Source organism: Cryptococcus neoformans, assembly GCF_000091045.1.
Source record: "Cryptococcus neoformans var. neoformans JEC21 chromosome 13 sequence".
Classification (NCBI taxonomy): domain Eukaryota; kingdom Fungi; phylum Basidiomycota; class Tremellomycetes; order Tremellales; family Cryptococcaceae; genus Cryptococcus; species Cryptococcus deneoformans.
The window spans coordinates 112606-125995 of NC_006682.1; the positions used below are offsets into that span (position 1 = coordinate 112606).

The window sequence follows — 13390 nt, forward strand, 5'->3', positions numbered from 1 at the left end:
ACGTTTATAGTATCCGTCGGTTGTCTGTTCTACTGCTAAGTTGTTGCGATGAAGCAAGAGGAAGGAATCCCAAGTAGTAGGTAGTTGCGTGCTGAGCGGACAAGTCTTTGTCAAAGAAGATTGAGAGTTTAAGAGAGAATAGAGATGGCATGTTGGTAAATAACAAAGTGTACGTAGTAGTATCGATCTACTCGATCGCCATCTTAGGTACCTTTTCCATCCCCGTTTGTCCGTGGGACTCGCACTATGAACATTGTGTACCTAATAGGTACATGCCTACGTAGTATACAGCGGACTCGGTCCGCCCCCCCTCGTCCCATGACCCATCCTCCGTCGTCCACCACTCCCGTTATCCTTACATCAAATGCTCTTTTGTTCTCTGCAGCGAGGCAAATCTCTTACGTAACGACAAAAAGACAGGACGTGAGGAACCTGATGATGATAGTAGCCTATAAATAAGCGAAAGTAACGAATGGAAAGCTGGGGTGAGAATGAAGCCACAGTCCAGGCACCAGCGATGTTTATCTCCTAATACGGTATTTTTCAAGCTAAAAATTTCCCCTGATCTTTTTGATCTAGAGTTTGACGACTGCACCCGAGGCCCGATACACTTTTCGCAGCGCTCTTTAGTGTGAGGAACGTCCAATCTGGTTCAGAGTGGCTTTTTCATCTTGTTGCATCGCCTAGACGTCTATTACGATCTTGCTCGAAGAGAGAAAGTCAGTTGGCGAGGACTTTATAAAGTCTTCAAAATCCAAATATCTTCCTCGCCTTCCGAAGAAACTTGGGCTACCCCTTCGACCAGGCATCCTGATAAGGAACGCAACAACAGAGCGCTTTTTGTTCTCTTCCGTTTTGAGTTCTCACCGGTATCACAAGAAAGAAAGTCTTTCGACATTTCACACCTATTTTCTGTGAGGCTGTCTCGATCTTATATTGCTTGGAAGCCCTTCGCTTTGATCTTTGAGACTCATAGAAAACAGTTACATCGGGCGCTAGTAAGTTCACATTTTCCACATCCTCGGCCTTAACAACTCTTCGGCTTCCCGCTTTGTTCTCGTTATATCCCATCCACCCTACATCACATCACACACAATGCCTTGTGTTGGGGCCCATCTTTCCTGTATTTGCTGATGGCCTGACATAGCCTGGCATTTTCAGGCGGTTACAGTACGGATAATTTTGACCGTTAACAACCCCATTTGTATCCTCGTCGCATTTTTTTTCCTTTTTCGTATCTCTATCCTTATATCTCGACGCTTTACGACCTCTGCCGAAAGGGCAATCTATCTGCTTTTAGTATCAGGTACTGCACCTGACGACCGGCCATCAACCATCAAAGACTCATCAATCATCACCTCTCCTAATCACGTCGTAACTCGATTGATCGGCGAAACAATCAGTGAGTCAGGGCCTCTGAATGTCGTGAAACTCTTTGCTTCTTCAAGTGTGGCTTGGCTATGGCTGTGATATTTTTCGAGCTTTAGCAATGATACGCTACCCACGGTCTTATTTGATCTACCCTTACAAAGGAATGGAAGCCTATCAGCTCCCATGGGGCATGTGAGATCCAAAACCCTCGACGCCACCGCCCATGCAATCGCTCGGGAGCTGTGAGCATGCTCTTGTCTCTCTTTGGAGCTAGCGCGCTCTCATTTCGGGTTTGCTCTGTTTTCCTTCCTTCTTCACCTCCGTTTTCCCTTACTGGGCAAGCGTTTCAGGTCCTAGGCGACGGCAATCACGAGGGGACGTGCGTTGCGATGGGAGCTTGAAGACATTATTGCCATCAATCATCAATCACAGTTACTTAATCATCGACGGATCATGGTTTTCTCCGCTTCTCTTCTACATCTTACGTGACGGCAAGCCAGTGCATAAATATTCGGAGCTTTTCAGTTGTCATCTGCTTTCCCCATCCATCTTTTCGTTCTCATCCTTTTTTTCCATTTAGTCGTGTTATTAAGGTACTTTATGCCTGGAACCATAGCCATACTGCATGACCCTTAGCCTACACGACAGCTAATTCACAAATCTTGCCGCTCAGACATTTCACATCATGCCTATCAAATTCTCCAAGCCAGACACCAAAAAGTGGTTTACGTTGGATTATTGGCGACTCGACACTCCTCCGGCCTCCTATGCAACTCATGATGGTTGGAGTAACGCGGATGTCGATGTTGTTCCTGTGGAGCAACGGAACTGGCGAGCGTGAGTATCACGAAGTATTATCAAATGGCGAAGCCTAATCCTTCAATAGTATCAACTACCTCTTCTTGTGGTTGGCTGATGGTGCCAATGTTGGCACTATGCAACAAGCCGGCTCTATTGTCTCTCTTGGTTTGAGTTGGAGAGAGGCTTCTGTCGCCATGTCAGTTCAATGGCAAGCTACAAGGGTTATCGGCTGATCTATCATCTAGCGCCATCGGCAACATTATTATTGCTGTCGCGGTCACCCTTAACGGTGTGATTGGCTCTCGACACCATGTCCCCTTTTCCATTGCCTCTCGTGCTTCACTTGGTTTTTACTTTTCTTATTTTGCCGTCATTTCCCGTCTCGTCCTGGGTCTTATCTATTTCGGGTGAGTTCTTTCCAAGGTCCACGCCCATCACTTTCTAATCTGCGCAGTATTAATACATTCATTGGTGCATCTTGCACCCTCATCTGTCTCGAAGCTATCTGGCCTCAGCTCAAGACCTACAACAATACCATCCCCACTTCCCAGGGTGTTACTAGCAACAAGATGATTGCATACTTTGTCTTCTGGGCAAGTGCGTATTTTTAATCTGCGCGCCATTGAAGTACTGTGCTGAAGATGTCTTCAGTTCAATTCCCACTCGTGATGATCCCCCCTAGGAAAATGCGATGGTTATTCTTCGTCAAGTCTCTCTTTGCTATCGTTGCTGCTTTCGCCACTCTCGGCTGGGCTGTTAAGCAGGCTGGCGGTGGCGGTCCCATCTTTCAGCAACACACCGCTCTCACAGGCTCTGCCAAGTCTTGGGCTTGGTTGGCCGGTATCAACGTTGCTATCTCCGGTAAAACCACTCTTGCCATCAACATTGTAAGTTTAACCGCACTCTGTTGGCGACTTTTGCTGATGTTTCGTAGCCTGACTTGACTCGATATGCGCGAAAGACTAGTGACGCCTACTGGCAGATTATCTTCATCCCTATCGTCTACTGGGTATTTTCCTTCATTGGTATCGTCATTGCTTCTGCTGGCCAGGTAAGTCATATGTTCCACTCAATCGCCATATGCTAATCATATTCAGGCCATTTACGGCACCCTTTACTGGGATCCCACTAGTATCGTCGCCCTCTGGACCTCTCGAGCCGGAGCCTTTTTCGTCGCTTTTGCCTTCGGTTTCGCCACTCTCGGTACTAACATCTCTACTAATTCTATCGCCACATCTAACGATTTTGCATTCCTTATTCCCAAGTGGCTGAATATCAAGCGAGGCGCCTTCATTACCTCTCTTGTGGGAGGTTGGGCCACTTGCCCTTGGAAGATCCAAGCTAGTGCGACTTGTGAGTTGCATATCATCTCATACCTTGCTTTCTCATTACTAATTGTATCTTTCTGTAGCCTTGACCACCTTCTTGTCAGGTTACATCATTGTCTTGGCTCCATTGGCAGTAAGTCTGCTTCTGTCTCCACCATCTACGCTCACTGACATACAATGATCTTTAGGCCATCATGATTGTGGACTACTGGGTCCTTCGTAAGACCCACTTACACGTCCCTATGCTCTATCAAAATGAAGGCATTTACAAATACACCTGGGGCATCAACTGGCGAGCTTTTGTAACTCTTGTGGTTGTTATCCCCGTCAATCTCCCTGGTCTTATCCATGCCATCAACCCCAAAGTTCCCATCGGCAACTTCAGCTACTTCTGTACGTTCGCAGGTTACTTATTAATAGGACAAGGCTAACTTAATTATGCAGACAAGGCCTCTTGGCTCACATCTTTCTTCATCGCCACTGGAGTCTATCTTATCCTTTCTTCCATCTTCCCTCCTACCTCTACTTTCGTTGAAGCCACCGTCGAGAGCATGGATGAGGACATTTCAGACCCCATGACCGATTCCAAGGGCTGGGAGAAGGAAAACGGGCGAGAGTCTGACAGGAACTACCCCATCATCAACTCTGTCTAAGTTTCATGTCGCCATACCGCACCAGAAAGAGAATAGAATATCTTTATCAAGAGGATTTTTGTGAACAGTAAAAATATCGTTTACATTCTTTCACATTACTTGTTTTTATAGCTTTTGATCTATCAGAGGATAGTGACATTTGTGTTATATATGGGATGTCATGAACTTATAATTATAACTCAATTTATACTTCGTTTTTGGGTTTTTGGTATGCACTATATGTTTTATGATCGACGTATTTACTCGCGAGGCATCTCTATATGTCCTCTGGTAGAGAGTCTTCTGGTAGGGATAAAACTAGAGAGGCCATTTGTTCACTGCGTGACATGTGTGTCCCATGGCTTCAAACTATTGCTCTGCATTTTATGCCACACTGGCGAGTTGCATGATGAGAAGAAAGGTTGTTACTGCTTACCCAGTTACTTCCTATGCGCGCTTTCGGTTGACTAGACACTGATGATAGCATCTTATCTACCCATTATTATGCCGTGCATGTATTCTTTCGTTGACAAACAAGGGAGGCAGAAAGGAAGAGCCGGAGCTGTCTGTCACTAATCACATAATTCTTCTCTGCCACAAACGCCAAACACCTCACGTTTCTATGCCAGGACATTTGTACAACGATCGTCTTCATCTAATTTCTTCCTCGTCCACCATATCAATCAAATGTTACCGCTTTCTCTCTTTTCTACCACCTCAGTCAAATGTTACAACCAGTTTCCCATGCATATCCGGCTACACCTAAATTAACAACGCACAGGATTATTCTCCAGCAACTTACCTGGTGATAAACGGTGAGCAAATCGTTTACTTCATCGAGTGAAAATGTCCTAATCTTGCTTTTCACGTTTTTCATTGACGCTAGCTCAAGGAGCTCCTTGGTAACTTCTATAGTAGCGCAGAATCCACCTACGACCCGTATATCCCGCAAGACAATGTCTTTCCAATCAATTTCAATCATCTAAAAGGTCTTTCAGCATAGGACCTGTGGAAAGAAAAGAGATGCTTGCGTGTTACTTACAGGCTGGTTGCAGCAGCTCAAAGCTACAACAACGCCATGTTTTGCTGTCATCTTGAATGCATAATCAAACTCATGCGCTTGGGGGCCTGTCATACTGTCAGCATAAAGTTCAGCGAAGTTGGCTTTGCCAAGTCTCACCAGTCACCAGCATTGCATCCACGCCTCTCAATAGTTTCTCAGGGAACATTTCTTCGATCGCCTTGAGACCCTCCTCAACAGTGTGATCAGAGGAAAGGGTGAGATCAGGGGACAGAGAGCCAAGTGCTCTGATATGTTCAAGTGGTTGAGGGCGATTGTCGATCGCAATGACTTGGTGGCCCTTTCATTCATAGTCAATACGCTTCCGGAGGTCATTTAGACAGCGAATCGGAAGACGTGCCATGGCTTTGGCGAATTGAACACCAAGACTACCCAGTGCACCTATTCCGTAGATGCCCACTACCGATTTCGGGGGGAGTTTGGCAGCTTTCAACCTGTGCGATTTCAGTCTCTTCGTTCTGCAGGATGTCGCAAATAGCCCCACCCATTGTACACTCTGAAGGGGTGGAGTTAGGTGCTGGCTTTACCGATCAAGGGTGAAAGTTACTGACGTAGCCCCAGAGCACATAAAAGCTGCAGCCTGAGCAAAGTCGATATTTTCCGGGACATGTAGTGTGAAACGTTGGTCAACAATCATGTACTCCGCAAAGGCGCCATCAACATTGCTAATGTGTTGGCAAAGTCCTCAGCATTCCGTCTAGGAAACACTTGTCAAAGTACTTTACAATCCGTTCATTTTAATGTTATCACAGAACACGGCGCTGTTGTTCTTGCACTCTCCACACCCCCCTGCGCGTATTATTGATTGACATTCCAAACTAAAGAGACAAAAACTCACCACAGGGCTCCCTAAAGAGGAGAGCCGCGACTCTGTCTCCTACGGTAAAGTTTGTAACATCTCCCCCCGTAGCCTCAACTAGGCCAGCTCCTTCATGGCCACCTGTGAGGGGTAGGGGGGAGCCAGTGTAGCCCATTTTGACAGCTTCATCCTGACCATCTAGTTGGCACTCGAGGCAAGATAAGGCAGATGAACGACATACTGTGTGGCAGAAGCCGGCTGCCTTGACGCGAAGCAGAATCTGATTGCCTTGAGGGACTGGCTTTGGTATGTCGGTGACCTTGTAAGGGGCTTCAAATCCCACGATTTGAGCTGCTTTCATTGATTTTCGTTTCAGATGGTTGATGGGCTGACCTATGGGAGAGTAGAAGATGTGGCGGGTTAGAAAGCAGGTGCGGCCTCCATCATTTATATCAGTGTCATTGGGGCCCGGGCAACCGGCATTGGGCGAGTCACCATTTCACGTTAGTGATACACATGACAAGGCCAAAAGATTGAAGTGGTGTAGGCTCGACACAAGCCCTTCGACGGACATTCGCCGGTCTCCGGTCAGAGGAGGGGCTCCACTGTCCCGGGCGCTTGTGTCAAGCCTACTGTAATGAGCCGGACCCGTTTTGAGTGTTATCACTGGTCAGACATCAAGAAGCTACTTAAGGGGCTTTTGTGTATAGTGCTACCTTCTTCAACATTCTGAGTCCCGCAATGACCGACCATGTTTCAAGCGTCCAACAGGACGAACAACAATATGACTGTAAGTGTTGCCTGCTCGTGTTCTTGTATCTCATCTAGGAGTTCAGTGTCTGATTTTTTGCTTTTCCCACAGTCTTTCTCTATGGTACCCTCTGTGTACCTGCTGTACTTGCCAAAGTATTGGGACATAAATGCAAAAACATCACTTTTCAGGACGCTCTTCTACCTGTACGTTTTGCAGGTAATCGGCGGAGAGCGACTAACGCGCTATTTATAGGGCTACACCAGGCACAAAGTCAAGAATGAGATGTATCCGGCCGTAATCGATAAAGCCCGTACTGATCAACTTCTGAAAGATAAGTGAGTCCCGAAGTTCCGAAAAGTCTGTATGGGACGCTGAAGGAAATGTAGCCCTCCGAACGCTAATGAAGTCAATACTCGAGGAACCTACGTAAAGGGCCTCTCCTACGCCGATGTCCACGCTCTTGACATGTTTGAAGGAGAAGAGTACTCTCGTCTCCGCCTGCCACTGCAAACCCTCTCACAACCCGCCAACATTCAAGAACTTCCCACCGAGCTCGTCAATCCTACCGCTCGCGAGGGGCCTGCTTTCAAATCTTCCTCTGTCGAGGACGAGCCTGTAGATGCCGAGAAGAAGGATATGGTGGAGGGGTGGGTGTACGTCTGGGCTGGATCTTTGGAGAGGCTTGTCCCCCAGATATGGCAGTTCGAAGCGTTCATTAGGGCAAAAGCATCGGAGTGGAATGATCTTCCGGAAGAGTGGTTTATCAGCCTTCCCCCGGATGGCGAGCTACAGCCCCCCGCCATTGAGAGAGAAGGATTGCAAGGAGAAGAAGAGGAGATTGAGGATGGGGATCAATCGAAGCTCAAAGGGAGAACGGCTGAAGGGTTCGAGGAGTTTGGCAAGGGAATGTTAAAGCACTGGGCTTTTCGTCCTGGATGTAAGTTTCATTTGCCAAAGCTAAAGAGCCGACTTGTACTAATAAGATCAGATGTCAATCTCAATCACGGTTCTTATGGTTCACCTCCTCGGCATGTTTTAAACTATATGCGAGATCTTTCTGAAGAAATCGAGTCATGTCCTGACCTCTTCCTGCGTCGTACCTACTTGCCACTCCTCAATGAAACTCGCCAAAAAGTCGCAGACATCATTGGTGCCGAGCAAGGAGAGGTGGTTTTGGTTCCCAATACGACACATGGCGTGTTCAATGTGCTGCAGAACATCAAATGGGATGAGGGCGATATTATTGTAATCTGTAAGTTATTTATCTTCTGTTTCAAATGTTACTGGAACTCCGACGTAGATTCAACGACATATGGCGCTGTCGCACAGATGGCAAAGCACTTTGCCGATGTTCTCCCCATTTCCCTCCACATTGTGTCCCTCACCTTTCCTTGCACCCACGCAGAGATTCTCACCGCTACCGAAGACGTATTGGCCCAGTATAATAAGGTGGCGATTCCCAATTACACCGGACAAAGTAGGGCCGAAGGTAAAGATGGGAACCACCAGAGAGTTAGGGCGGTGCTGTGTGACGTTTTAGCCAGTATGCCAGGGTAAGTTGGTCTTGTTCATGTTTTGTGCCATTATCACTCATGAGACCCAGCGTGCTGTATCCATGGGAGAAAGTAGTGACCCTTTGCAAGAAGTATGGTGCACTCTCCATCATCGATGGTGCGCACGCCATTGGTCAGATTCCTTTAGATGTCAAGAAGGCCGATTGTGACTTTTTCGTTTCTGTATGTCAAACATCCTCTACAATGCATCAGGATGCTGACAGAGGATAAAGAATTGCCATAAATGGCTCATGGCTCATCGCGGTGCAGCACTACTTTATGTCCCCACACATAATCAGTACCTCATGCGGACTTCCATCCCGACATCTGCAGGATATGAGTCTAGCAAGTATCCTACTCCTGGGGGAGTGAGATGTTGGGATTGGGCCTCTCAAGTAGGTCTTTTGTTAATGCTATTGTTCATACAGGGATGGTCACTGATGAGCTGGAACAGTATGAGTGGACAGGTACACAGAACTGGACTCCTCTCTTCTCGGTTTTGTCTGCTATAGAATTTAGAAAGTCAATCGGTGGGGAACAAAGGATAATGGATTATTGTCAATCGCTTGCAACTGAGTGCGTCTCGATTGCTTCTTCTGCTGACCTGCACTGATATCATGACAGAGGAGGCAAAAGGCTTAAGAAAAAATGGGGTCCTCTTACCAGCATAATGGACACCAAACCCCCTTCTCTTAGTGTTGCTATGGTAAACCTTTCTCTTCCTCACATCCCTGCACCCAATGATGCTGCCGACCAAGTGAAACAACTTTGTTACTTTGAAGAAGGGATGTATGAGGCAAACTGTTTCGCAGCCTGTTATGTGCATGGTGGAAAGTGGTGGGTCAGGTTCTCAGCTCAGGTATGGAATGATGTGAGTGTTTTTCTATGTTGGATGCTGGGAATGAAAGTGCTGATGGGAGTAGTTGAGTGATTTTGAGTATGTTGGAAAGGTGCTAGAGAAACTATGTCTGGAAATCAAGTATGTCTGAGACCTGGTATTATTTTTACATATAGGCTGATCATGAGTAGAAATGGCAAATATCTTGAACAAAAGAGTGTCAAACCAGTGAGTGATGTGCCCAAACAGGACAAATGATCGTTTTCCACAACCAGAGACACAGTGAAATTTGTAAATCTTGTGTCAGCAACTTGTCTACCATTCTTCTGCCTACTATCTGGTTCAATCTTATTTGCTTGTCAAGCATGATATCTCAAGAATCAAATGGGATGAATTGCTCAAGGTGACGCCATTCTGTAGCATCTCATGCACCTGATGTGAAATGTATTTTGTATGATTTCATGTCTACCTGGTAATCTGTGAAACTAAATCTTTGTGCAGTTTATCCAATCAGGCTTTTCTTAGTAGAAGAATCGCTTATCAGGCCTCGACTATATTGGTGGGCATCATGAGGGTCATACATTCATGTAGCCAATCCATCTTTCATTAACCTGGTCCCAATTGCCTCTACAATGCATCGTTAAATCTCCCCTCACACTGTAAAGATAGTGAATAAGTACCCTTCACACGCCACAAGCACAAAAGCATTTTGGCATCTGGGAAACAGTGGTTGGTGGCATTGATTTCCGCCCAATCCTTATCCAAATGGATTTTTTTGGGCATAACTGGGACACTTGGCAGACTTCTGCAAGGAAGAAAACCAAAGTCTGTGTTCGCTGCTCACCAGATGAGATCAGAAGGAACAAGCCAGTTAAAATCAACTCACTACTGCAGCCTCGCAAATTGCTCTCTTCATCTCCAAGATCAGATAAAATGCAGGGACACCAGCTTCAACATCCAAAACAATTGCATAGAGCTCGAGGTTGTCGTTGTTAGTACCAACTATTACTATCAGCTCAAAAGTAACAAAGCAACAATTGAAACTCACAAATAATATCCAGCGATATCTCTTCCACCTTAATTCCCTTGCTGTGTAGTATAGTGTCCAGGATGGTTCGCAGCCCAAAGCCTATTGCAGTGACACCTTCTGGCACCATGTGCCATGAGCCTGCATGAAGTAGAAGAGATAAGAGATCATAGGAGGGAGTTATGTAATAGAGGAAGGCAAGATTGTTTCAGATAAGAAGGCCCAGCTGGACCTCTGAGAGAAGAACTGGACCTCCAACTGGACCTCTGATAGAAGAACTGGACTTCCAGCTGGAGGTCCAGCTGGACCTCGAAGGATATAAATAGATTTTTGTAGAAGTATATAAAGGGGAGCTCTGTCCTTGATCTTGATCTTCTTCCCCTCGAAGATCAGTATTTCATAAGTTACTTTGTGAAAGGTCCTCAACCTCCCATTGCTCACTCTCGCCTTACCTGGAACCACCGTCGACTTAAAACATACCTCACTAGTATATAAAATTGTCTGATCTTCCCAAGCACATATATGTCACGGGCGTCACGTCAGTCAGCGTAGCTGCCCGGCGCTCAACTCGGATGATGTAGAACTCGACGAATGAAAGTGAAGGATTCACGCCTAGCAGAGCCGGACGGAAGAATTGCCAGGCTGATGGAACAGAAGCTGGACTTAGAGGGAGGAATAGCCAGGGCCTGAAGGAGCAGGAGCTGGACTAAGGGCTGATTGAAGCGACTTAAAAGAAAAGAATGCTCGGAGGCAAGGTAGTGAGAAAGGACAACAGTATTGATTTTCTGGGGACTATGAAAACTACGAAAAGCTATCTTCTTATATATCTTTCCTTCCTTCTGCTTACTCATCTCTCTCGGGAGAAAGTTATCGCTAACTCGTGGCGGGGACGGAGCTGTCGGACCGGGGGGAAATGAACACTGACCAAGTGTTGGGGAAGAAGAGGAGAGTGCTGACCAGGCGAAACGAAAGAAGAGGCAAGCCGAAAGATGCCTCGGTTGATTTTGCAAGAATCGGGCGATAAATCGCGGTCGTCTGAGGTGGAGGTTTGTTTGGTTACTTCGGGGACGAGGTGGAATAATATCCCGTTGCCCGGTTAAAGACGCCTGAGAGTGTGATTCTTGCATAACATCGTGACACGTTGAATAGGTATAATGGGATCAAATCTTCTGTTTTCGTGGTTTGAGGTTAAAGGTCTGGACAAATCTTTTGTCGATGAAGTTTGTAGAGGCACCGGAATCGATTAAAGCTTGATAAACATTGTTGTGAAAGAGAAAGTCGATTGTGAGTTGGTTTTTGTTGTTTTTGTTATTATCTTCGAGAGTTTGGAGATATTCGCAGGAGTCTGTACTGGCTGGTTTGATAGTACGCTCTTGTTCCCGGCTACCTTCTTCGACTTTGGCAGGCAAGAGCATATCTAGTTTTTTGAAGGGAGAGTAGTATTGGATTGTTGCGAGGGGACCACTGGGCACTTGGCGACTTGATGGTTTTTGTCGGTGCAATAGAGGCAGAGGTTATGATCCTTTCGCCTCTGATATTCTTCTGGAGTCAGACGTCCACGTCTGGTTATCCTAGCTGAACTTGGGACAAATGCAGCCCTCAGATTGACTGCCGGCGTCACCTCTTTATTGAAGGTGGTGTTGGCAGTGGTAGACCTTATCGGCATGCTATTCGCCACAGAGAAATGTCTGAAGTTGTTGGGGCGATTGTTATTGTAAGAGGTGCGGGTGTAGTCGCTTCGTGTCACGAGCCTGCACAAAGAAGAAGAGACAAATAAGATATCATAGGAGGGAGTTACGTAATAGGAAGGCAAGATCCGATTCAGATAAGAAGGTCCAGCTGGACCTCAAAGGATATAAATAGATTTCTGTAGAAGTATATAAAGGGGAGCTTTGTCCTCGATCTTGATCTTCTTCCCCTTGAAGATCAATATTTCATAAGTTACTTTGCGAAAGGTCCTCGAGCTCCCAGTGCTCACTCTCGTCTTACCTCACACCACCTTCGACATAAACTTACTCCACTAGTATATAAGCTTGCCTGATCTTCCCAAGCGAATATACCTCCACCCTATACCATACGCCAACAGACAAGTGTCAAGAGGTATATCATACATATATCTCATTGCTTAGTTAAACTACGGCTTTCTATCTCGTCTCCAAGGCCGGACCTTGTTGGGGACGAGTCGTAACAGGATTTGAGGTAAGAATAGTGGGGGTTAATGTGTGTAATCAAGAGCACATAAAAAAAAACGCACTGAAACACTTTGAAATCATGCATCATGCATTCTGAAGCATGAAGAGCGAGTTTGAATTGTAAGTCAATTAAACAGTGTAGTACAAAACCCCAGTGTATACCGTCCGCTGCCACCCTACACCCCTGTATAGTTATAAGTATGCTTCTAAAAAATGTAAAAATGGTTCCGTTAATATGGCTAAGAAGCGTGCTCATTATGGGATTAGTTTTACTAATCGTCGATTAGATGTTGTGTTTTATTACTCTTGCATGGAGTAGAATCCAATGCATAGAGTACCACCGCTGGATAGTACTGACTTGGGGCTACATGTACATATAATTATCATCAAGGTCGAAAGTCATGCATATGGACCTTGTAGTATATGGCCTTTTACTATGGAGGATAGGATAGTAGCTCTTCTAGTAGTAATTAACTTATTAAGTAATAGTGGTCCGCGGTGAGTCCCGCTGCTGGCCGAATGATAATAATAATAAAATGTTTATTTATCACTGCACGTTGTAGGGAAATACCCGGGTCTCCTATTGGTTAAACGATCCAGTTGGTTCCGTTCCACTGCCACCCACAGCAGATAACAGAATATCGACTCCTTGGTATCAATTCTACAGAATACAAAGCCTTCCTAAGTTTGGCTGTTGGTGGTCGATCTACCTAGTAATGATACTGATGATAGGTCATTAGGTTGTGTAGTGGTATAATTGAACTCGGATCTCATGTCGAGTTGTTGTGTGTTGTGTGTGTATCAAATAATATAGCAATATAGGCTCCATGAGTGTAACTAACAGTTATGTACCTATGTACTTGGGATCTCTGTAAGCTGTTTGGCAGCTACCCATGGAAGGGGTAGTTACTGTCACAGGCTCTACTTTGTTCTCTCTCCTCCTTCTCCCTGATCCCCTCCGATATATCTCAAACCATCTCTCTCTCTTCTCTATCTCTCCTCACTATCACCGGC

General features: G+C 45.9%; 3 protein-coding genes across 4 annotated transcripts; 2 read left to right on the forward strand and 1 right to left on the reverse strand.

The window, feature by feature from the left end:
• The first annotated feature begins 676 nt into the window (after positions 1-676).
• Positions 677-4381, forward strand: CNM00460 (allantoin permease, putative). Its single transcript, XM_024658260.1, has 12 exons — positions 677-998; positions 1148-1402; positions 2045-2208; positions 2258-2368; positions 2418-2579; positions 2627-2769; positions 2824-3059; positions 3107-3223; positions 3270-3525; positions 3584-3633; positions 3689-3893; positions 3945-4381. The coding sequence occupies exons 3-12, from the start codon at positions 2057-2059 to the stop codon at positions 4151-4153; spliced, it is 1641 nt and encodes a 546-aa protein (XP_024513968.1). The 5' UTR covers positions 677-998; positions 1148-1402; positions 2045-2056; the 3' UTR covers positions 4154-4381.
• Positions 4382-4585: 204 nt separating this feature from the next.
• On the reverse strand, positions 4586-6514 carry CNM00470 (conserved hypothetical protein). Its single transcript, XM_568357.2, has 10 exons — positions 6254-6514; positions 6052-6202; positions 5939-6002; positions 5765-5878; positions 5698-5709; positions 5554-5647; positions 5313-5493; positions 5175-5260; positions 4935-5114; positions 4586-4888 (listed from the first exon to the last, which is right to left on the reverse strand). The coding sequence occupies exons 1-10, from the start codon at positions 6371-6373 to the stop codon at positions 4850-4852; spliced, it is 1041 nt and encodes a 346-aa protein (XP_568357.1). The 5' UTR covers positions 6374-6514; the 3' UTR covers positions 4586-4849.
• A 173-nt stretch (positions 6515-6687) lies between these two features.
• CNM00480 (conserved hypothetical protein) lies at positions 6688-9806 on the forward strand. 2 transcript variants are annotated; one of them, XM_024658261.1, is made up of 14 exons: positions 6688-6802; positions 6875-6969; positions 7019-7101; positions 7153-7703; positions 7755-8018; positions 8067-8319; positions 8370-8502; positions 8553-8714; positions 8774-8895; positions 8944-9190; positions 9243-9298; positions 9349-9385; positions 9441-9608; positions 9659-9806. In XM_024658261.1, exons 1-13 carry the CDS (start codon positions 6754-6756, stop codon positions 9441-9443), a joined length of 2055 nt encoding a protein of 684 aa, XP_024513967.1. In that variant the 5' UTR covers positions 6688-6753; the 3' UTR covers positions 9444-9608; positions 9659-9806. The 2 variants fall into 2 exon arrangements, with proteins under 2 accessions (XP_024513967.1, XP_568355.1); XM_568355.1 differs by having other exon boundaries at positions 9349-9608.
• Positions 9807-13390: the final 3584 nt, after the last annotated feature.